Genomic DNA, 14,553 nt, shown 5'->3' on the forward strand with positions numbered 1-14,553 from the left:
TTTGTTGTTTGTCGTCGTTACTTTAGCCTTGGAGTCTTATTTCCAATGGCAGTCAAGACTGTGTACAACAACTGATTAGTTCCTGCAGTTTTTAAGCATCAATTTGTTGTTAATTCTTTGAGATTTCGCCAAGCATAAGAGAATACAGAATGGACAAAAGGGTACAATTTTATGACAACCTATTAGGCCACAATTTACAAAGAAAACCAAAAGAACAACAACAGACATTACAATCCAGACAATCAGGCTGAATACATTGTAACAGCAAAGAAATTTTAATAATAAAGCCACTGAGGATAAGTTAATACCAAGTCCAACTACTGCCTTTCCATAAGAAAGTGATTATAAGTTAATTAAGAGGATTAAACCTAAATGAAAACTGTTTCTTACAGCACCAGACTACAGTAACAGTTTTTAAATACCACCAGGCAAAAATTGAACTATTCCAATAGAGATGGGATCATAGAATCACAGAATGGTAGGGCTTGGAAGGGACATTTAGCGATCATCTAGTCCAACCCCCCTCCAGAAGCAGGTCCGCCTAGATCAGGTCGCATAGGAACATGTCCAGGCGGGTCTTGAAGACCTCCAAGGAGGGAGACTCTACAACCTACCTGATATTAATCTAGGATGTCAGTACCTGGACTTTGAAGAGCAGATTCCTATAGGACAGTTGGTTTTAGAGAGTGAAAGACAAAAAAGAAGAGTAGGAATTTTAAACTAGGCATCTAAAAGTGAGTTAGAAACTTCAGTACTCCATACAGACAACAGAGAGTAGTAGTAGACACTTCCAAGGGGACAGAAGTGCAGCTTAGGCTAGTTGTCTACCATAGCTTAAAGGAGACATATAAATAAAGTTCTGTAATTCTCGTAGCTGTTAACAGTTTAAGCAAACTGAGCCGTGCTCATTTGACATAGAAGAATTTCCTTTGACTGACTTCTACTGTGCAGGACCTAGCCATGAATCCACAGCAGGAGGAGGGAAATACTCAGAGATGTATGCATCTGTGTTCCTAGTAAAATTCCGTGGAGGCAAAAATGTTTTTCTGATTTTTATGTTCTCTCTTCTCCCCTCAGTTGTCTGGATTTCTTGAGCTTTTAGTAGAATATTTTAGAAAATGCCTAATTGACATTTTTGGGATCCTTATGGAATATGAAGTGGGAGATCCAGGCCACAAAGCACTTGATCACAAAGCAGCCAAGAAAGATGACAGCCAGTCCTTGGCCGAGGATACTGGAAAAGAGGAGAACGACGAATGTACTGACTATTTTGATGAAGACGAGGAGGAGGGGGAGGATGAAAAAGTAGAAGGAGAAGAAAAGAGCATTGTTTTTTCCACTCCTGGTGCCATTGCTGATCCAAGTGAGAGGCCAAAACAAGCCAGTAAATTTGACAAGCTGCCAATAAAGATTGTAAAGAAAAATAATCTCTTTGTCGTTGACCGATCTGACAAACTTGGACACGTTCAGGAATTTGATAGTGGACTTCTCCACTGGCAGCTTGGTGGTGGTGACACAACTGAGCACATCCAGACTCACTTTGAAAGCAAGATGGAGATTCCTCCGCGCAGGAAAGCCCCTCCTCCCTTGAACTCTCCAAGCAAAAAGAAGGACCTCGAGGGGAAAGGCGAATCTGAGGAACAACAAGAAAAAAGTATAACAGCGACCATTGATGATGTCCTCTCAGCTCGACCAGGAGCGTTGCCTGAAGACTCAAACTCTGGCTCCCAACCGGAGAGCAGTAAATTTCCGTTTGGGATCCATCAAGCCAAAAGCCACCGGAATATTAAACTGCTAGAGGATGAGCCAAGGAGCCGGGATGAGACTCCTCTATGCACCATAACTCACTGGCAAGACTCCTTGGCCAAACGCTGCATCTGTGTGTCAAATATCGTCCGTAGCTTGTCTTTTGTGCCTGGCAATGACACCGAAATGTCCAAACATCCAGGCTTGGTGCTGATCCTGGGAAAGCTGATCCTTCTTCACCATGAGCATCCAGAAAGAAAACGAGCGCCACAGACTTACGAGAAAGAGGAAGAGGAGGACAAAGGGGTGGCCTGCAGCAAGGATGAGTGGTGGTGGGACTGCCTCGAGGTCTTGAGGGATAATACATTGGTCACATTAGCCAACATTTCTGGGCAGCTAGACTTGTCTGCTTACACGGAAAGCATCTGTTTGCCAATTTTGGATGGCTTGCTGCACTGGATGGTGTGCCCGTCTGCGGAGGCACAGGATCCTTTTCCAACCGTGGGGCCCAACTCGGTTCTTTCGCCTCAGAGACTTGTGCTGGAGACCCTGTGTAAGCTCAGCATCCAGGACAATAATGTGGACCTTATCTTGGCCACCCCCCCATTCAGTCGTCAGGAGAAACTCTACGCTACTTTAGTTAGGTACGTCGGGGACCGCAAAAACCCGGTCTGCCGAGAAATGTCCATGGCGCTCCTATCGAACCTTGCCCAGGGGGACACGTTAGCAGCAAGGGCAATAGCTGTGCAGAAGGGAAGCATCGGAAACTTGATAAGCTTCCTGGAGGATGGGGTCACTATGGCCCAGTACCAGCAGAGCCAGCATAACCTCATGCACATGCAGCCTCCGCCCCTGGAGCCGCCCAGCGTAGACATGATGTGCAGGGCGGCCAAGGCCTTGCTGGCCATGGCGAGAGTGGACGAGAACCGCTCCGAGTTCCTTTTGCACGAGGGTCGTTTGCTGGATATCTCAATATCTGCTGTCCTGAACTCTCTGGTTGCATCTGTCATCTGTGATGTACTTTTTCAGATCGGGCAGTTATGACACAAGTGAGAAGCCAAGCATGTGTGAGTGGAGATTAGAGGGTCACATATAACTGGCTGTTTTCTGTTCTTGTTTATCCAACGTAGGAAGAAGGAAAAAAGAAAAAAAAAAAAACAAAAAAAGAATCTTTGCTCCTCTGCCCCATTCACTATTTACCAATTGGGAATTAAAGAAATTATTAATTTGAACAGTTATGAAATTAATATTTGCTGTCTATGTGTATAAGTACATCTTTTTATTTTATTTTTTTTTAACCAAAGTTGCTGTCTAGTACATTCAAAGGTCACACTTTTGGGTTTTTTTTCCTCCATAGATTATCCTTTTCAACGTTCTTTTCCATGTTTGTATTTGCATATTTTTTGGGAAGCGAACTAGTGACTTCTTAAAAGCGGAAAAAAAAGTTAACGGCAAACCATTGTACGATGGAAACAAAATCTCACCACTCGGAAACAAAAAGGTGAAAAATAACCAACATACCAAGTTCCTGTGTGTTTTATTTTTTCAGATAAGGAAAAAATAATTTAAAAAAAAACAAACAAACAAACAAAACTTGTATTACCATCACCCAAAGCTCTGTGCAATAGAAGATTCTAGTGATGTAGGTGTAGGGGATCAAGGAGGGCGTCAGTCAGTAGTCAAAATGCAAAACGACACTGGTTTCTCCTCGGGAGAAATGGTTACATTAGGCTAGGAGCAAAACAAAACAAAAAGAGTCAAGTCGAAAGATTTTTAAACAAAACCTGATGACAAACATCAATTGCTTCCTCACCGGAACTGTCTTGTCTACATCTGTTTTTTTTGACCTTCCGCGATGACAGTTCTTCACAATTCCTTTCATCATTTTTTAAAGTATTTTTTTATTGCCTAAGGGCCGTGATGTATATAGAAGTTGTACATTAAACATACCCTCATTATTTTGGTTTTTTTTTTTTTTTAGTACAAAGTTTTTAGTTTCTTTTTCATGATGTGGTATCTACAAAGTGATAGTAGAATTACTATTTTATTTTTTTTTTCCTTTCATTTGGGCCATATCTCCAAAAAAATAATTAAAAAAAAAAAAAAGAAAAAAGAAAAAAAAAAACCCAACACAGAAAACCAACAACTGAGGGTAATGTACAAGTTTCTGTATGTATAAAGTCATGCTCTATTTCGGGAGAGCAGCCGATCACAATTTGCTTTATAAATCAAGGTGTGGAAATGGTTACGTATGGATTGATTTAAGAAAATGGTTACCAGTCTACAGACAAAAAAATATATACAGGAAAACAAAAAAAAAAGGAAGAAACACAACTTCAAAGATTTTTCAGTGACAAGAATCTGCATTTGTATTTCAAGATAATGTAGTTAAAAAAGAAAAAAAACTTGATGTAAATTCCTCCTTTTCCTCTGGCTTAATGAATTTCATTTATTCAGTATAAAATCTTTATATGTTCCACATGTTAAGAATAAATGTACATTAAATCTTGTTAAGCACTGTGATGGGTGTTCTTGAATAATGTTCTAGTTGCAGTGTGGGATGTCGGAAAGCAAGGTAATTACAAGAAAGAGCAATAACAATTATTCTCTTTCCCCTGCTTTATTATGACCTTCAAAAATATTACACTGTTGTATCGCAGCAACTCGCTCTCCTTTTAGAAAAGCCTTCTCGCATCACAGAAAAGTGTTTTTAATTATTATTGTTTCTAAAACCACTGAGCCTCAAAGGGACTATGCAGGTGCCCGGTCTCCGTGCCGTGTTTGGGGGACTGTAGATGGATGTTAGAAAAAGCGACGAAAGATTTTGTTAAAGCAATAACCAACTCGAAGAAATGGATCTGTATTCACTACCTGTAATTCTCTCTGTTGGTTAAAAGGTGCGAATACCCCAGCCATGTGGGTATTTAGAATAAACACCCACCCACTTCTTGATACTGTATGTGTCATTGCATACTTACATGGCCTCTCATCCCGGGAGTCCCCCATTAAAGCGGATCAGCCTTTAATAGAGCACATCCATCGCTGTAATTGGTGGGAGATGGCCATTTCGGTTTCAGGAATTAGCTGGCTCCGGATACATCCGCTCTCACCTGGAGATATCTTGTTGCTGAATATTGTTCAAGCACTAATTTTTGCTATTTCAGCTTGGATCATTGACTTTGTTAGTGTGATCATAAAAAGCTAATAATAATCAATTTCCCTGGAATTGCCACATAATTACACTCTTAGTGGCTATCCTCCTCCCCTCTCCAATAACAATACGGAGGTACTGGAAAATTACGACCCCCTCTGGCATACTGCCCATCTCCTTGTTCATATAGATTGCTATAACATTAATATACATAAGAGAATTTTAGGACGGGTGAAGTATGTACAATTACAAGCCGGGTTTTGAAACGTGACTTCCTGGCATCACGAGAAGCAGTTTCTCCTTCTGGCTTTTCTCACTGGGAAATCTCTCCTCTCCCACATCCGCTGCTGCTGCTGGTGCAGTGGACTCTTTCTCTTGCATCATCACTGCATTCAGAAAGAGCATGCTGAATTATGACCCATTTGCAACTCTTCATCACGGGAGGAAGCATATTTCAGACAATTTTTTTTTTACAGCTTAATACTGGGCAGCGTGGAAGTTGTATCCCCTGCTAAACTTAGTTCTTAGTAACATGCTTGACACTACCCCGTGGATACAAGCAAGCAGTTAAATAAAGCCCCTGCTGAGCAATACTCACCCCATTCTCGTCAAGGACAAGAAAGGACATCTTTTCAGCTTTAAGACCCAGCATCCTCTGGGGGAAACTATACCTGTGTCAAAACACCCTGAGCTGTAAGAGGCAGCACTTGAAAGTGTTATTCGGGACTGCTCTGAGCCTGGTTAAACAACATGGCAAGAGGAAGACCACCCAGCTAGCCAGCCAGCCGAATGGTGTCTGGCTGTATGGAATGTGCCTGCCACTTCTCCAGTTCAGCCAAGAACTAGCTGAGGAGCTGGAGTTGTGGAGGGGAAAGGTTAGTAATCCAGATTCTCCCTGAACATGACTTTTTGCCGTTAGAGTAGGAGTAAATGATATAAATCGCTGGTTGGTGTTGCCACATGTTTATCAGCAGAAAGTTGAAGCATAAGAATTCCACTTCCCTCAATTACTTGTGTACGATTTCACCTCTCTCACACTGTTCTCTTCAGCCTTTGGAGAAGATCTGCTCATAAGACTTGTGAACTTATCATGTTCTAAACAAGCTTGAGCTGCTTTTGGTATTGTTCCTACAAGGAGTTTTCAGGTTGTTATTTAAAAAAAAATGCTGCATTTTTGTGCTGATGTTATCACAGACACGCCAGTGAAGCTCAAGCTACAGACTAGTACTGACAAGAAGATGCAATATTTGAAATTCCAAAACAGCAGTGAGTTATTTAGGGGAAAGCAGACCATCAGTATTTTAGGCAAGAAGAAAAATCCCCTACATGCTTAAAAGCCTCTGCACTTTCTCTTCCGTGTTCTTTTACTGTTTTACACCACAATCAGTGAACTCTGTGCTATACGTCACTATGGTGAGACTGTTGTCTTTTGGGCCTGGGTACATCCAGAAGATTTACTCACAGAAATACTGTAGCAAAAGTATATGCTTGTCTTCTACATAATTCCTATACAGCATTTTTACAACGCAATGCAAGGTATGCCTCTTAATTTACAACCAACATGAAAACACCTTTTAGTAGTAGAGAATCAAGTGTAACTGTCATTTACGACAAAAACACTTGATCCAAAAAAGATTCAGTCTTTGCAGGGCATAGGCTCATTTCAACCAGTGTTTTGACCCTGGTTGTGTCATCATGCTTCACTCATTCTAGAGCTGTTACTTAGCAGCAAAGAAAAGAAACCAATATCCTCTCACTCTGTTCCCCCTGTACAAGAGGAAGAGTATTGTAAGCATCCATAGCACAGATGCCCAAGCTAACTTGAAGCTGAACTGAGTTGGCATACGGTTAGTTCACCCTCTCAAGAAGCTGCGTGCTTACTCTGCAAGTGGTAGTACTGGTGTACCTAAGAGTGAATACACACCTATCACCTAAACACCATAATAACACTATCACAGATGTCAGGTCTTCTGTGTTTTAAAGATGAGCACAGTGTCAAATTTTGAGTTCTCCAGAGATGGTTGGTGACTTCTGTTTGTATCACCATTGACCTGATAATCTCAAATATACAAACCCATGAAGTAGTCACTACTGCAAAAAAATGCTTATTTTCCAAGTCATGAGCAAGTAACTGCAGGTGGAGACAGGAGAAAAGGGAAACAAAAGCAACAGTAAACTGAAAAGGCAGATAGCACTCCTGTACCAGAGTGGAATAATGCAGATGTAGAATATGGCCCCATAACACCTGCAAAGTTGATTTTCCTCAGGATAGTTTGTGACATTTCTAGGGGTTCTCCTCTTCTGTTTTCTCATGAAATCCTGCACTTGCCCAATTCCTTTTCTTCCATCACAAAGATTTTTCTAAGTATTACTGAGTCTGAAGAAAGGACAGAGACAAGTACAGGGGCAAAAAAGGGAAAGAAGACATGTCCATTTGGAGAAAGGGTGGCAGAACACGAAGACAGCTGGAATAAAACCATCCGATGTCCGTGCTGCATTGCTCTATTTTTACATGTGAGTCATTCCAAAGAAATTAATAATTAAGCCAAGCTTGGGGAATTTGGCATGTATGGGTGGCTGGTATAAAGGAAAAGATAGTAAAAAGAGATTTTAAGAGGTAGGGGGAAAGGAAAGGGAAAGGAAAGGAAAGGAAAGGAAAGGAAAGGAAAGGAAAGGAAAGGAAAGGAAAGGAAAGGAAAGGAAAGGAAAGGAAAGGAAAGGAAAGGAAAGGAAAGGAAAGGAAAGGAAAGGAAAGGAAAGGAAAGGAAAGGAGAAAGGAAAGGGAAAGGGGAAAGGAAAGAAGGCAAGGCAAGGCAAGGCATGGCATGGCATGGCATTCCGGTTTTACTTAATTACATTTACCTTTCAGATCTCTGAAACAGCAGGAATGGAGATGGATTAATATTGTCCACATTGTTAGTTTCAACCCCAGTTGTTTATTTGTGCACTGTCAGAAATGGAGTTTCCAAGTCTGGCCTTCCTTTCTGTGATTGTCAGTAGCTGTGGATACAGGAGACAGCTGGTCTGGTCTGCGTACCAAAGCCAGTTATTCACATGCCTAAATAACTTTATTCGTGCTTCCAATTACTTTCTCTAACAAAAGTCTAAAATGTATTTCTTTTTAATGCTGTTGTAAAGTGTAAAAACTGTAGGTTTATACTTCAGCTTGTTTTTAAGTGGCTTAAACTAATGAGCTGAAGGAGCAAGATCCTCATCCAAGGCCTTCAGCAGAGCAACAACATCTTACCCCACATTTGTTAATTTACTTGGTCTGTCATTACTTAGTATATATTCCATTTCCATTAATTAAGGACAGTTATTTACATTGAAAGGGTGATGGGGTGGAATTGCCTAGCTAGCAGAGCAAATCCCTAATGGCTCGGGCATCTCTGCAGTGTTTATCTAGGTCTGTAAAGAGACTCCTGAAGGACAAACATTCTGACTTACTCCACTATGGAGTACTTTTAAAGGGCAAGTTTACGGATATGCATCTGCAACTGCAAAGAACAAAGAAAAAATAACTAAATCGGTACATGTTTTACTGTTAAATTCTAACAAAAACCTGCAAACTTGACAATTAAATCTCTTTTTCTCTAAGAGAAATTGAAAAGAAACTATGTTCCACCAACACTAAAGCTTACAATGGACTCCTTATAGAAGATTCCTTTTTGGTTTTAAGAATTGAATGCAACAGCAGAGAAAGATTGATATTGAAGCACAAGGCTTCATGAGCAGAGCTAGCACTATACATTTTATATGCAGTTAGTGAAGACGACAAGTTATTTGTTACCAATATCCTGTAGCCTCCTAAAAAAGTGGTTTTCCCTGTATTTCCATCGTTTATTACAGAGTCATGGATGTTTCCTTGAAGATGTTTCAGACAGAGTAGTTCAGGAGAAGTTGTTGTTCTCTTTTGTTCCTTTTTTTCATAATATTTACTTCCTAAGCTTCTCATGTTGCTTCCTTCCTTTCCCCTTTGCCTTAGTACCAAATACAGTCCTGATTATTTTAAATTACTGAATAGTCTGGGGTTTGTCTATTACTGATATGCCATCATAGAGCTGGCATTGAAGGATGTTGATGATCCCGTAATTTGGATGAATTTGACATTTCCTTTCCATCAGCAGCATTTTTCCTTGGGACTGAAAAGTGGTGGTGGGTTTTGGAGGGAGGGATTCTTCCCAACTTTCAGTTGGCAGAAGATGACAATTGGTCAGTGTGGTATGAGATGACAAGGATAATTGTAAAGGAACACCCATAGCTCCTCCTCATCCAGCCCATGGGGCACCAATCTCTACAGGACTGGCCCATGAGCTCCTTCTGGTCCAGGCCTCCTTCCACACCTCTTCAGTGTCCCGTGAGTTGTCCTCTCACCACACTCTACCCACTGTGAGAGCCATGGCTCTTGTCAAGGAGGCGGATCTGGCTGCCCCCACTCTGTTGCCCTGACTGGCCTGCTCCTTCAGAGGGGCTGCCTGGACCTCTTCCCACCTCTTCCCATGGGGACTACCCTCACCCCTTCCCTCCCTTCCTGCGGGACTGCCTTCACCTCTACCCGCCGTTTCCAAGGGGCTGCCCTCACCCCTTCCTGCCCTTCCTGAGGGGCTGCCTTCACCCCTTCCCTCCATTTCCAAGGGGCTGCCCTCACCCCTTTCCACCCTTCCTGAGGGGCCACCCTCACCCCTTCTGACCCTTCCTGAGGGGCTGCCTTCACCCCTTCCCGCCATTTCCAAGGGGCTGCCCTCACCCCTTCTGACCCTTCCTGAGGGGCTGCCTTCACCTCTTCCTGCCATTTCCAAGGGGCTGCCCTCACCCCTTTCCACCCTTCCTGAGGGGGCACCCTCACCCCTTCTGACCCTTCCTGAGGGACTATCTTCACCCCTTCCTGCCATTTCCAAGGGGCTGCCCTCACCCCTTCCTGCCCTTCCTGAGGGGGCTGCCTTCACCTCTTCCCGCCATTTCCAATGGGCTGCCCTCACCCCTTTCCACCCTTCCTGAGGGGGCACCCTCACCCCTTCTGACCCTTCCTGAGGGACTATCTTCACCCCTTCCTGCCATTTCCAAGGGGCTGCCCTCACCCCTTCTGACCCTTCCTGAGGGGGCTGCCTTCACCTCTTCCTGCCATTTCCAATGGGCTGCCCTCAGCCCTTCCAGCAGTGGCTGCCAGTGAAGCCTGCCATTGGAGACATTCTCTTCCCTTCATCAGCTGCCTCAAGCTAATTGTTGTTGGAGAAAGCCAGGTTGGCCCAGCCACCATTCCAGCCGTACACAGGATCACATTTTACTTAAAGTATGTTTCTTAGAGAGCCCCTGTTTCCCGCAGCACAGGGTGCGTTTTTCCCCCCAGCTGCACTCAAAGACATAATTCAATTACGGTAAGTTTAAATTTATTGTCTAAAATGGTACTTAGGTTTAATGCCTTTTCAATACTTCTGTCATTTGAAATCAATTCATAAAACTCTTTACGTGTACTATTTAAATTAAGTTTAATTCAAAGGCTTAGCAGAATCAATATTTAGCATGTTTCCGCAATCTGTCCCAGCCTATTTACACAGGGAAAGCATTTTCTGCACTACCATGGGTGAGGTGAGAGCAGCCATCACAGGACTCCTCTGCATTAGTTTTCCCCCACTGAAAGCAGAATCGAGGTAATTCTTGTTTGGTGGACTCAAAAATGGGGAGATGGACATAAAAGCCTACACGTATATTTGTAATACTTTTTTTTCCCCCCTTTCACTAGGTCATGTTTATATGAAAGCTCTATTTATGACCAAAGCTTTTGTCATCAGTCTTTGGTAACCTGGCAGTTAATGTACTATATCAAATCTAAGCACACACAAGATCAGATTGTTCCAATTTAAAAAAAAAAAAAACAAAAATTACCTCACATTGAAAGAAATAAAGTGATAGTTATTCACTGAAAGAACCATTTTATCATCCTTAAACTACTAAATGTTGCAGTCCTCACCTCATGTTTATAAGTATCTGGTAATATGTCATATTTTAAGACCCTTTCAGTGGCATGGCAAAATATTATAGGTATACCCCTTCATTTTGATGGAATCAAAAGGTGAAAAAATGCCTGTTCCAAAGTTCTTTGGCTGATTAAAAAAAAAAAAGGTAACTGATAATATTTATTGTGGAACACTCAAGATCAAACAATGCTTTTGGTACAGTGACTTATGAAGAATGCAAACAAAACAGTCATCTAAGCATAATATTTAATTTTCTAATTAGTTTGTGGGCAGTGGTGTTTACTATCATTAGTATCAGCATCATAATCCGTAGGTAAGTCAAAGTTTAAAGTGCCTGATATTACTATATCTTCACAATTTTTGAACAATCATTTTGCAATCTTGGTGCTGTTTTGAAAATAATCAGATAACTAATGACCCATTTCCCCTTTAAGTGTCTGGTAACAAAGTGTTGCAGTTTTTTGACATTTCTATGGTTCAAGGCATCTGGTGTCTGCAGACTAAGATGTCAAGCATTTATCTTGATTTCTTTTTACTAGAAAGAAAACAACATAGTCGCAGCAACAAACAACAGAAAAAAATGATAGAAGTTTTCTAAGTAAATAGATTAAAAATGGCTAAAATAAGAAAGGTCTCTGTAAAACTCTCAGATCTAAAACTAGGTGAAAAAGCAGACTGATTGCTCTCTATCTGAACTTCTTCCTCAACAACTTGACTTGAGAGATCACAAACTAGTATGGATCTCACATTGAAGTTTTGCTTGGATACTTCCTTCCAGCCACGAGGCTCTGTATGAACTGGCCTGCCTTATAAAACTCTCTGCAGGGTATTCAAATGTGTGCAGCACTCTGAGCCTCTCCCTAACTCCTCCTTTTTCCAAGCTGAAGGAGGGCTGACAAAAGTTTAAAGGACTTGGAAGCAACAGGCTGGTCTGTGACTGTGGCTGTGTTTGCTCATATAGTGCTCTTTCCATTGATAAATGTCTTAACTTGACCATCCTTGCAAATGCCATCACCATCCAAGCTGCGGGTTCTCTGGACTTTGGATGTGATAATGCATCCTTCACTTCAAGAAAACTTCTGTATTTCATCATGAAGAGGAGGCTGAATCAATCAAACTAATGGAGAGCAACAGTAAGCAGAAATAATTGCACTGAACTTTCAGTCCAGGAATGTCAGTAACAGATTTTCATAACTGGAAGTGAGACTTCTATGATTCAGACTTAATTTCCCATATTCCAGGGAGCATTTTCAAATTTTGAAGCAAGCCTTATGTAAAGGTTTGTTAAGACACAGGCTGCAAGGTAATTTGTAATTTTGAAACGCCAATAAGTAGAAGTACATTGCTTCAGTGCTGAATAGTAGTAGGTAACTTGCCTGTAACACAACACTAACTGATATTTAATATAATACAAAAAGATGATAAATTAATGAGAATAAAAGCCTACATTATTTTTTAAGATACCAAATACTTCAAAGTTATTAAAAGTGATCAAAAAATGCTAGAAAATTCAATATTTTTTTCTGACTGTTTAATAAAAATGTATTTGAAAGCAGTAACTTTTTGCAACCATCTCAATTGCAATGAAAGTACAGTCCCTGATTGAGAAAACACAAGCTTTCATCCAGAAAAAGTCTGTTGACTAGCTCTCAGCAGGTGTAGGAGTAACAGAAGGAGATAAAGGACAGCATGCTTTAGGAGCTTACTAAAACCCCTGCTATTGATAGTCTCTAAACAATGATAAATGTTATTTCAAGCAAAGAAAAGGCAAATGAACACTACGCTCAGTAGAACTAGGCATGCTTTTGGTAAGGCATCTCTGTTTTTCTAGCAGTTTCTCATCAGCTGTATGAGTTGTACAAGTCACATTTGCGTAGCAGTAGGTAACCAGCCATACCTTTGCTTCACCTAGTTCCAGCCTGAGGGATTTCAGAGCTTTACAGCTCCCTGCTGGCAAAGGCTCTTTGTCTTATTGCCACATTAACTCAATTGTGGATTGCCATACATTTCAGTCTAGCTGACAACATTGTGTGGCCATAAAATCTATCAGTAGCCTCTGATTCTACTGAAGTTATGCTAAAACATGCCATTACAAAGCTCCTGATTTGCCATTGCCTTTTAGGTAGGCTGTAGAAACTCACCTTCACAGTTAAAGGTTGGGTGTGGACTTCTGCACACCTGTCTCCCATGCTGGCTTGGAAGCTACTGTAGGGGCAGTTTGCTCCCAAGCTGCTCTCAGGCCGTAACACGGGACTGGAGAGGACACAGAAGAGATCTTTACAGACACTTTCTAATAAACATTTTCCCCTGGCAGATCAGGTTTATTTAAAGGTCAACTTGTTTAATTTTAGTTACCTTTCTACCATAGTAAATCTGTGATACCAAAGAAACAGAAATGGTTTGGAGGTACCAAATGGCACCTGGAAATGACGCAGATCAAAGAAGTAACGTCGTGAAAGGTTGTGCTGCCTACTTAAAAGCCATCTCAGGACAGCATCGAGCACATACTAAAGTCATATAACTGTAAGTAAAATTTAAACATAATTTTAATTTTCATCATATACTTAAAGGACTTGTGAATTTTTGTATCACGCAGAAACCCAACCAAAAACATTTCCCCTAGCATTTTTGTGCTACCCTGCCCCGACGCAACAACCGTGGCCACAGAACACCACTGGATACCCTGGCCTAAGAAGATATTTGCCTATTTTCTAATGCTATTTTTAAATGTTGTGACATAAAGACATAATGTGTCAACATAGATTTTTTTGCATTTTTTAAAGTGCTGCTTCTGTTGTTTTTGCAGAATTTTTAGAGTAGATATAGCAGAAGTGTAGAAAGTAGCACTCTCAGTGTGGATTGCTTGCTTCTGGCTTCTTCTATCATATTTTTCATTGAAATTCTAACAAACACAGCCTTCATTTGATAAGATACTTACTATACAAAATAATACTGAAATGAAGCACGAAAAATCCTTTGAACCTCAACAGAGAGGTGAGAACTTGACATTAGTTTTGTCTTTCATTTGGAAAAAAAAATCTCTTTAAAAAGAGAAAGGTACGTCAAAGGAAACTTAAGTTTTCAAACTTTTTGTTCTCATCTGAGTAATACATAACATTTGTTTAAATAACTAAATGTATAAATAACAAATATTTTGTAAATCTTCATCTGAAATAGCGATATTGAAGAAAACTCTTTGAAGTGCAGATAGTTCCACCCATAGCCTCCTCGCCTCTAATCTTCAGATCTCGCAGAATGCTTTGCTGATACTCCAGAGACTCTTTCAGTCCAATAAAGACTCCAGTTAAAGAAGAATATTCAAATGTTTAAACTGAGTTTTGGGGTAGCACTTTCAGTCTCCTAGACTTTCACTGCTCCGTTACTTAGATTCAAAGTTCAATTCACTGCAGAACTATTCACAATTTATAGCTCAACAGAGAATCTCTTTCTCCTATTTAGGTTTTAGTTCTCAGGCAAGTGGAAGAGAAAAATGTTATGAGCAAAGCTACCTGTACGTGTTCTTTGTGAAAAACACCCTGAGGCAAGGCGTTCAAGCCTGATAGGTTAGTGGCCTTCTGCTTTGAAAAGCCCACCTGGAGACATCCGAAAGGTGCTCAACCCTTTTGGAAGGCCAAACGCTTTAAAATAGTACGTATTTGGTACCTAAAAAGCTCTACAACA

At 40.9% G+C, this 14,553-nt stretch overlaps 1 protein-coding gene across 3 annotated transcripts in view; it reads left to right on the forward strand.

The window, feature by feature from the left end:
- Positions 1 to 3,725, forward strand: part of ARID1B (AT-rich interaction domain 1B) — a 333,941-nt gene extending 330,216 nt beyond the window's left edge. For all 3 annotated transcript variants that reach the window (XM_061989024.1, XM_061989022.1, XM_061989023.1), the window contains one exon: positions 1,078 to 3,725. In XM_061989024.1, the coding sequence (XP_061845008.1) occupies positions 1,078 to 2,790 (1,713 nt within the window). In that variant the 3' untranslated portion in view covers positions 2,791 to 3,725. The remainder of the gene's footprint in view (positions 1 to 1,077) is intronic.
- The last annotated feature ends 10,828 nt before the right edge of the window (positions 3,726 to 14,553 follow it).

This window comes from Colius striatus, chromosome 2 (genome assembly GCF_028858725.1).
Source record: "Colius striatus isolate bColStr4 chromosome 2, bColStr4.1.hap1, whole genome shotgun sequence".
Classification (NCBI taxonomy): Eukaryota; Metazoa; Chordata; class Aves; order Coliiformes; family Coliidae; genus Colius; species Colius striatus.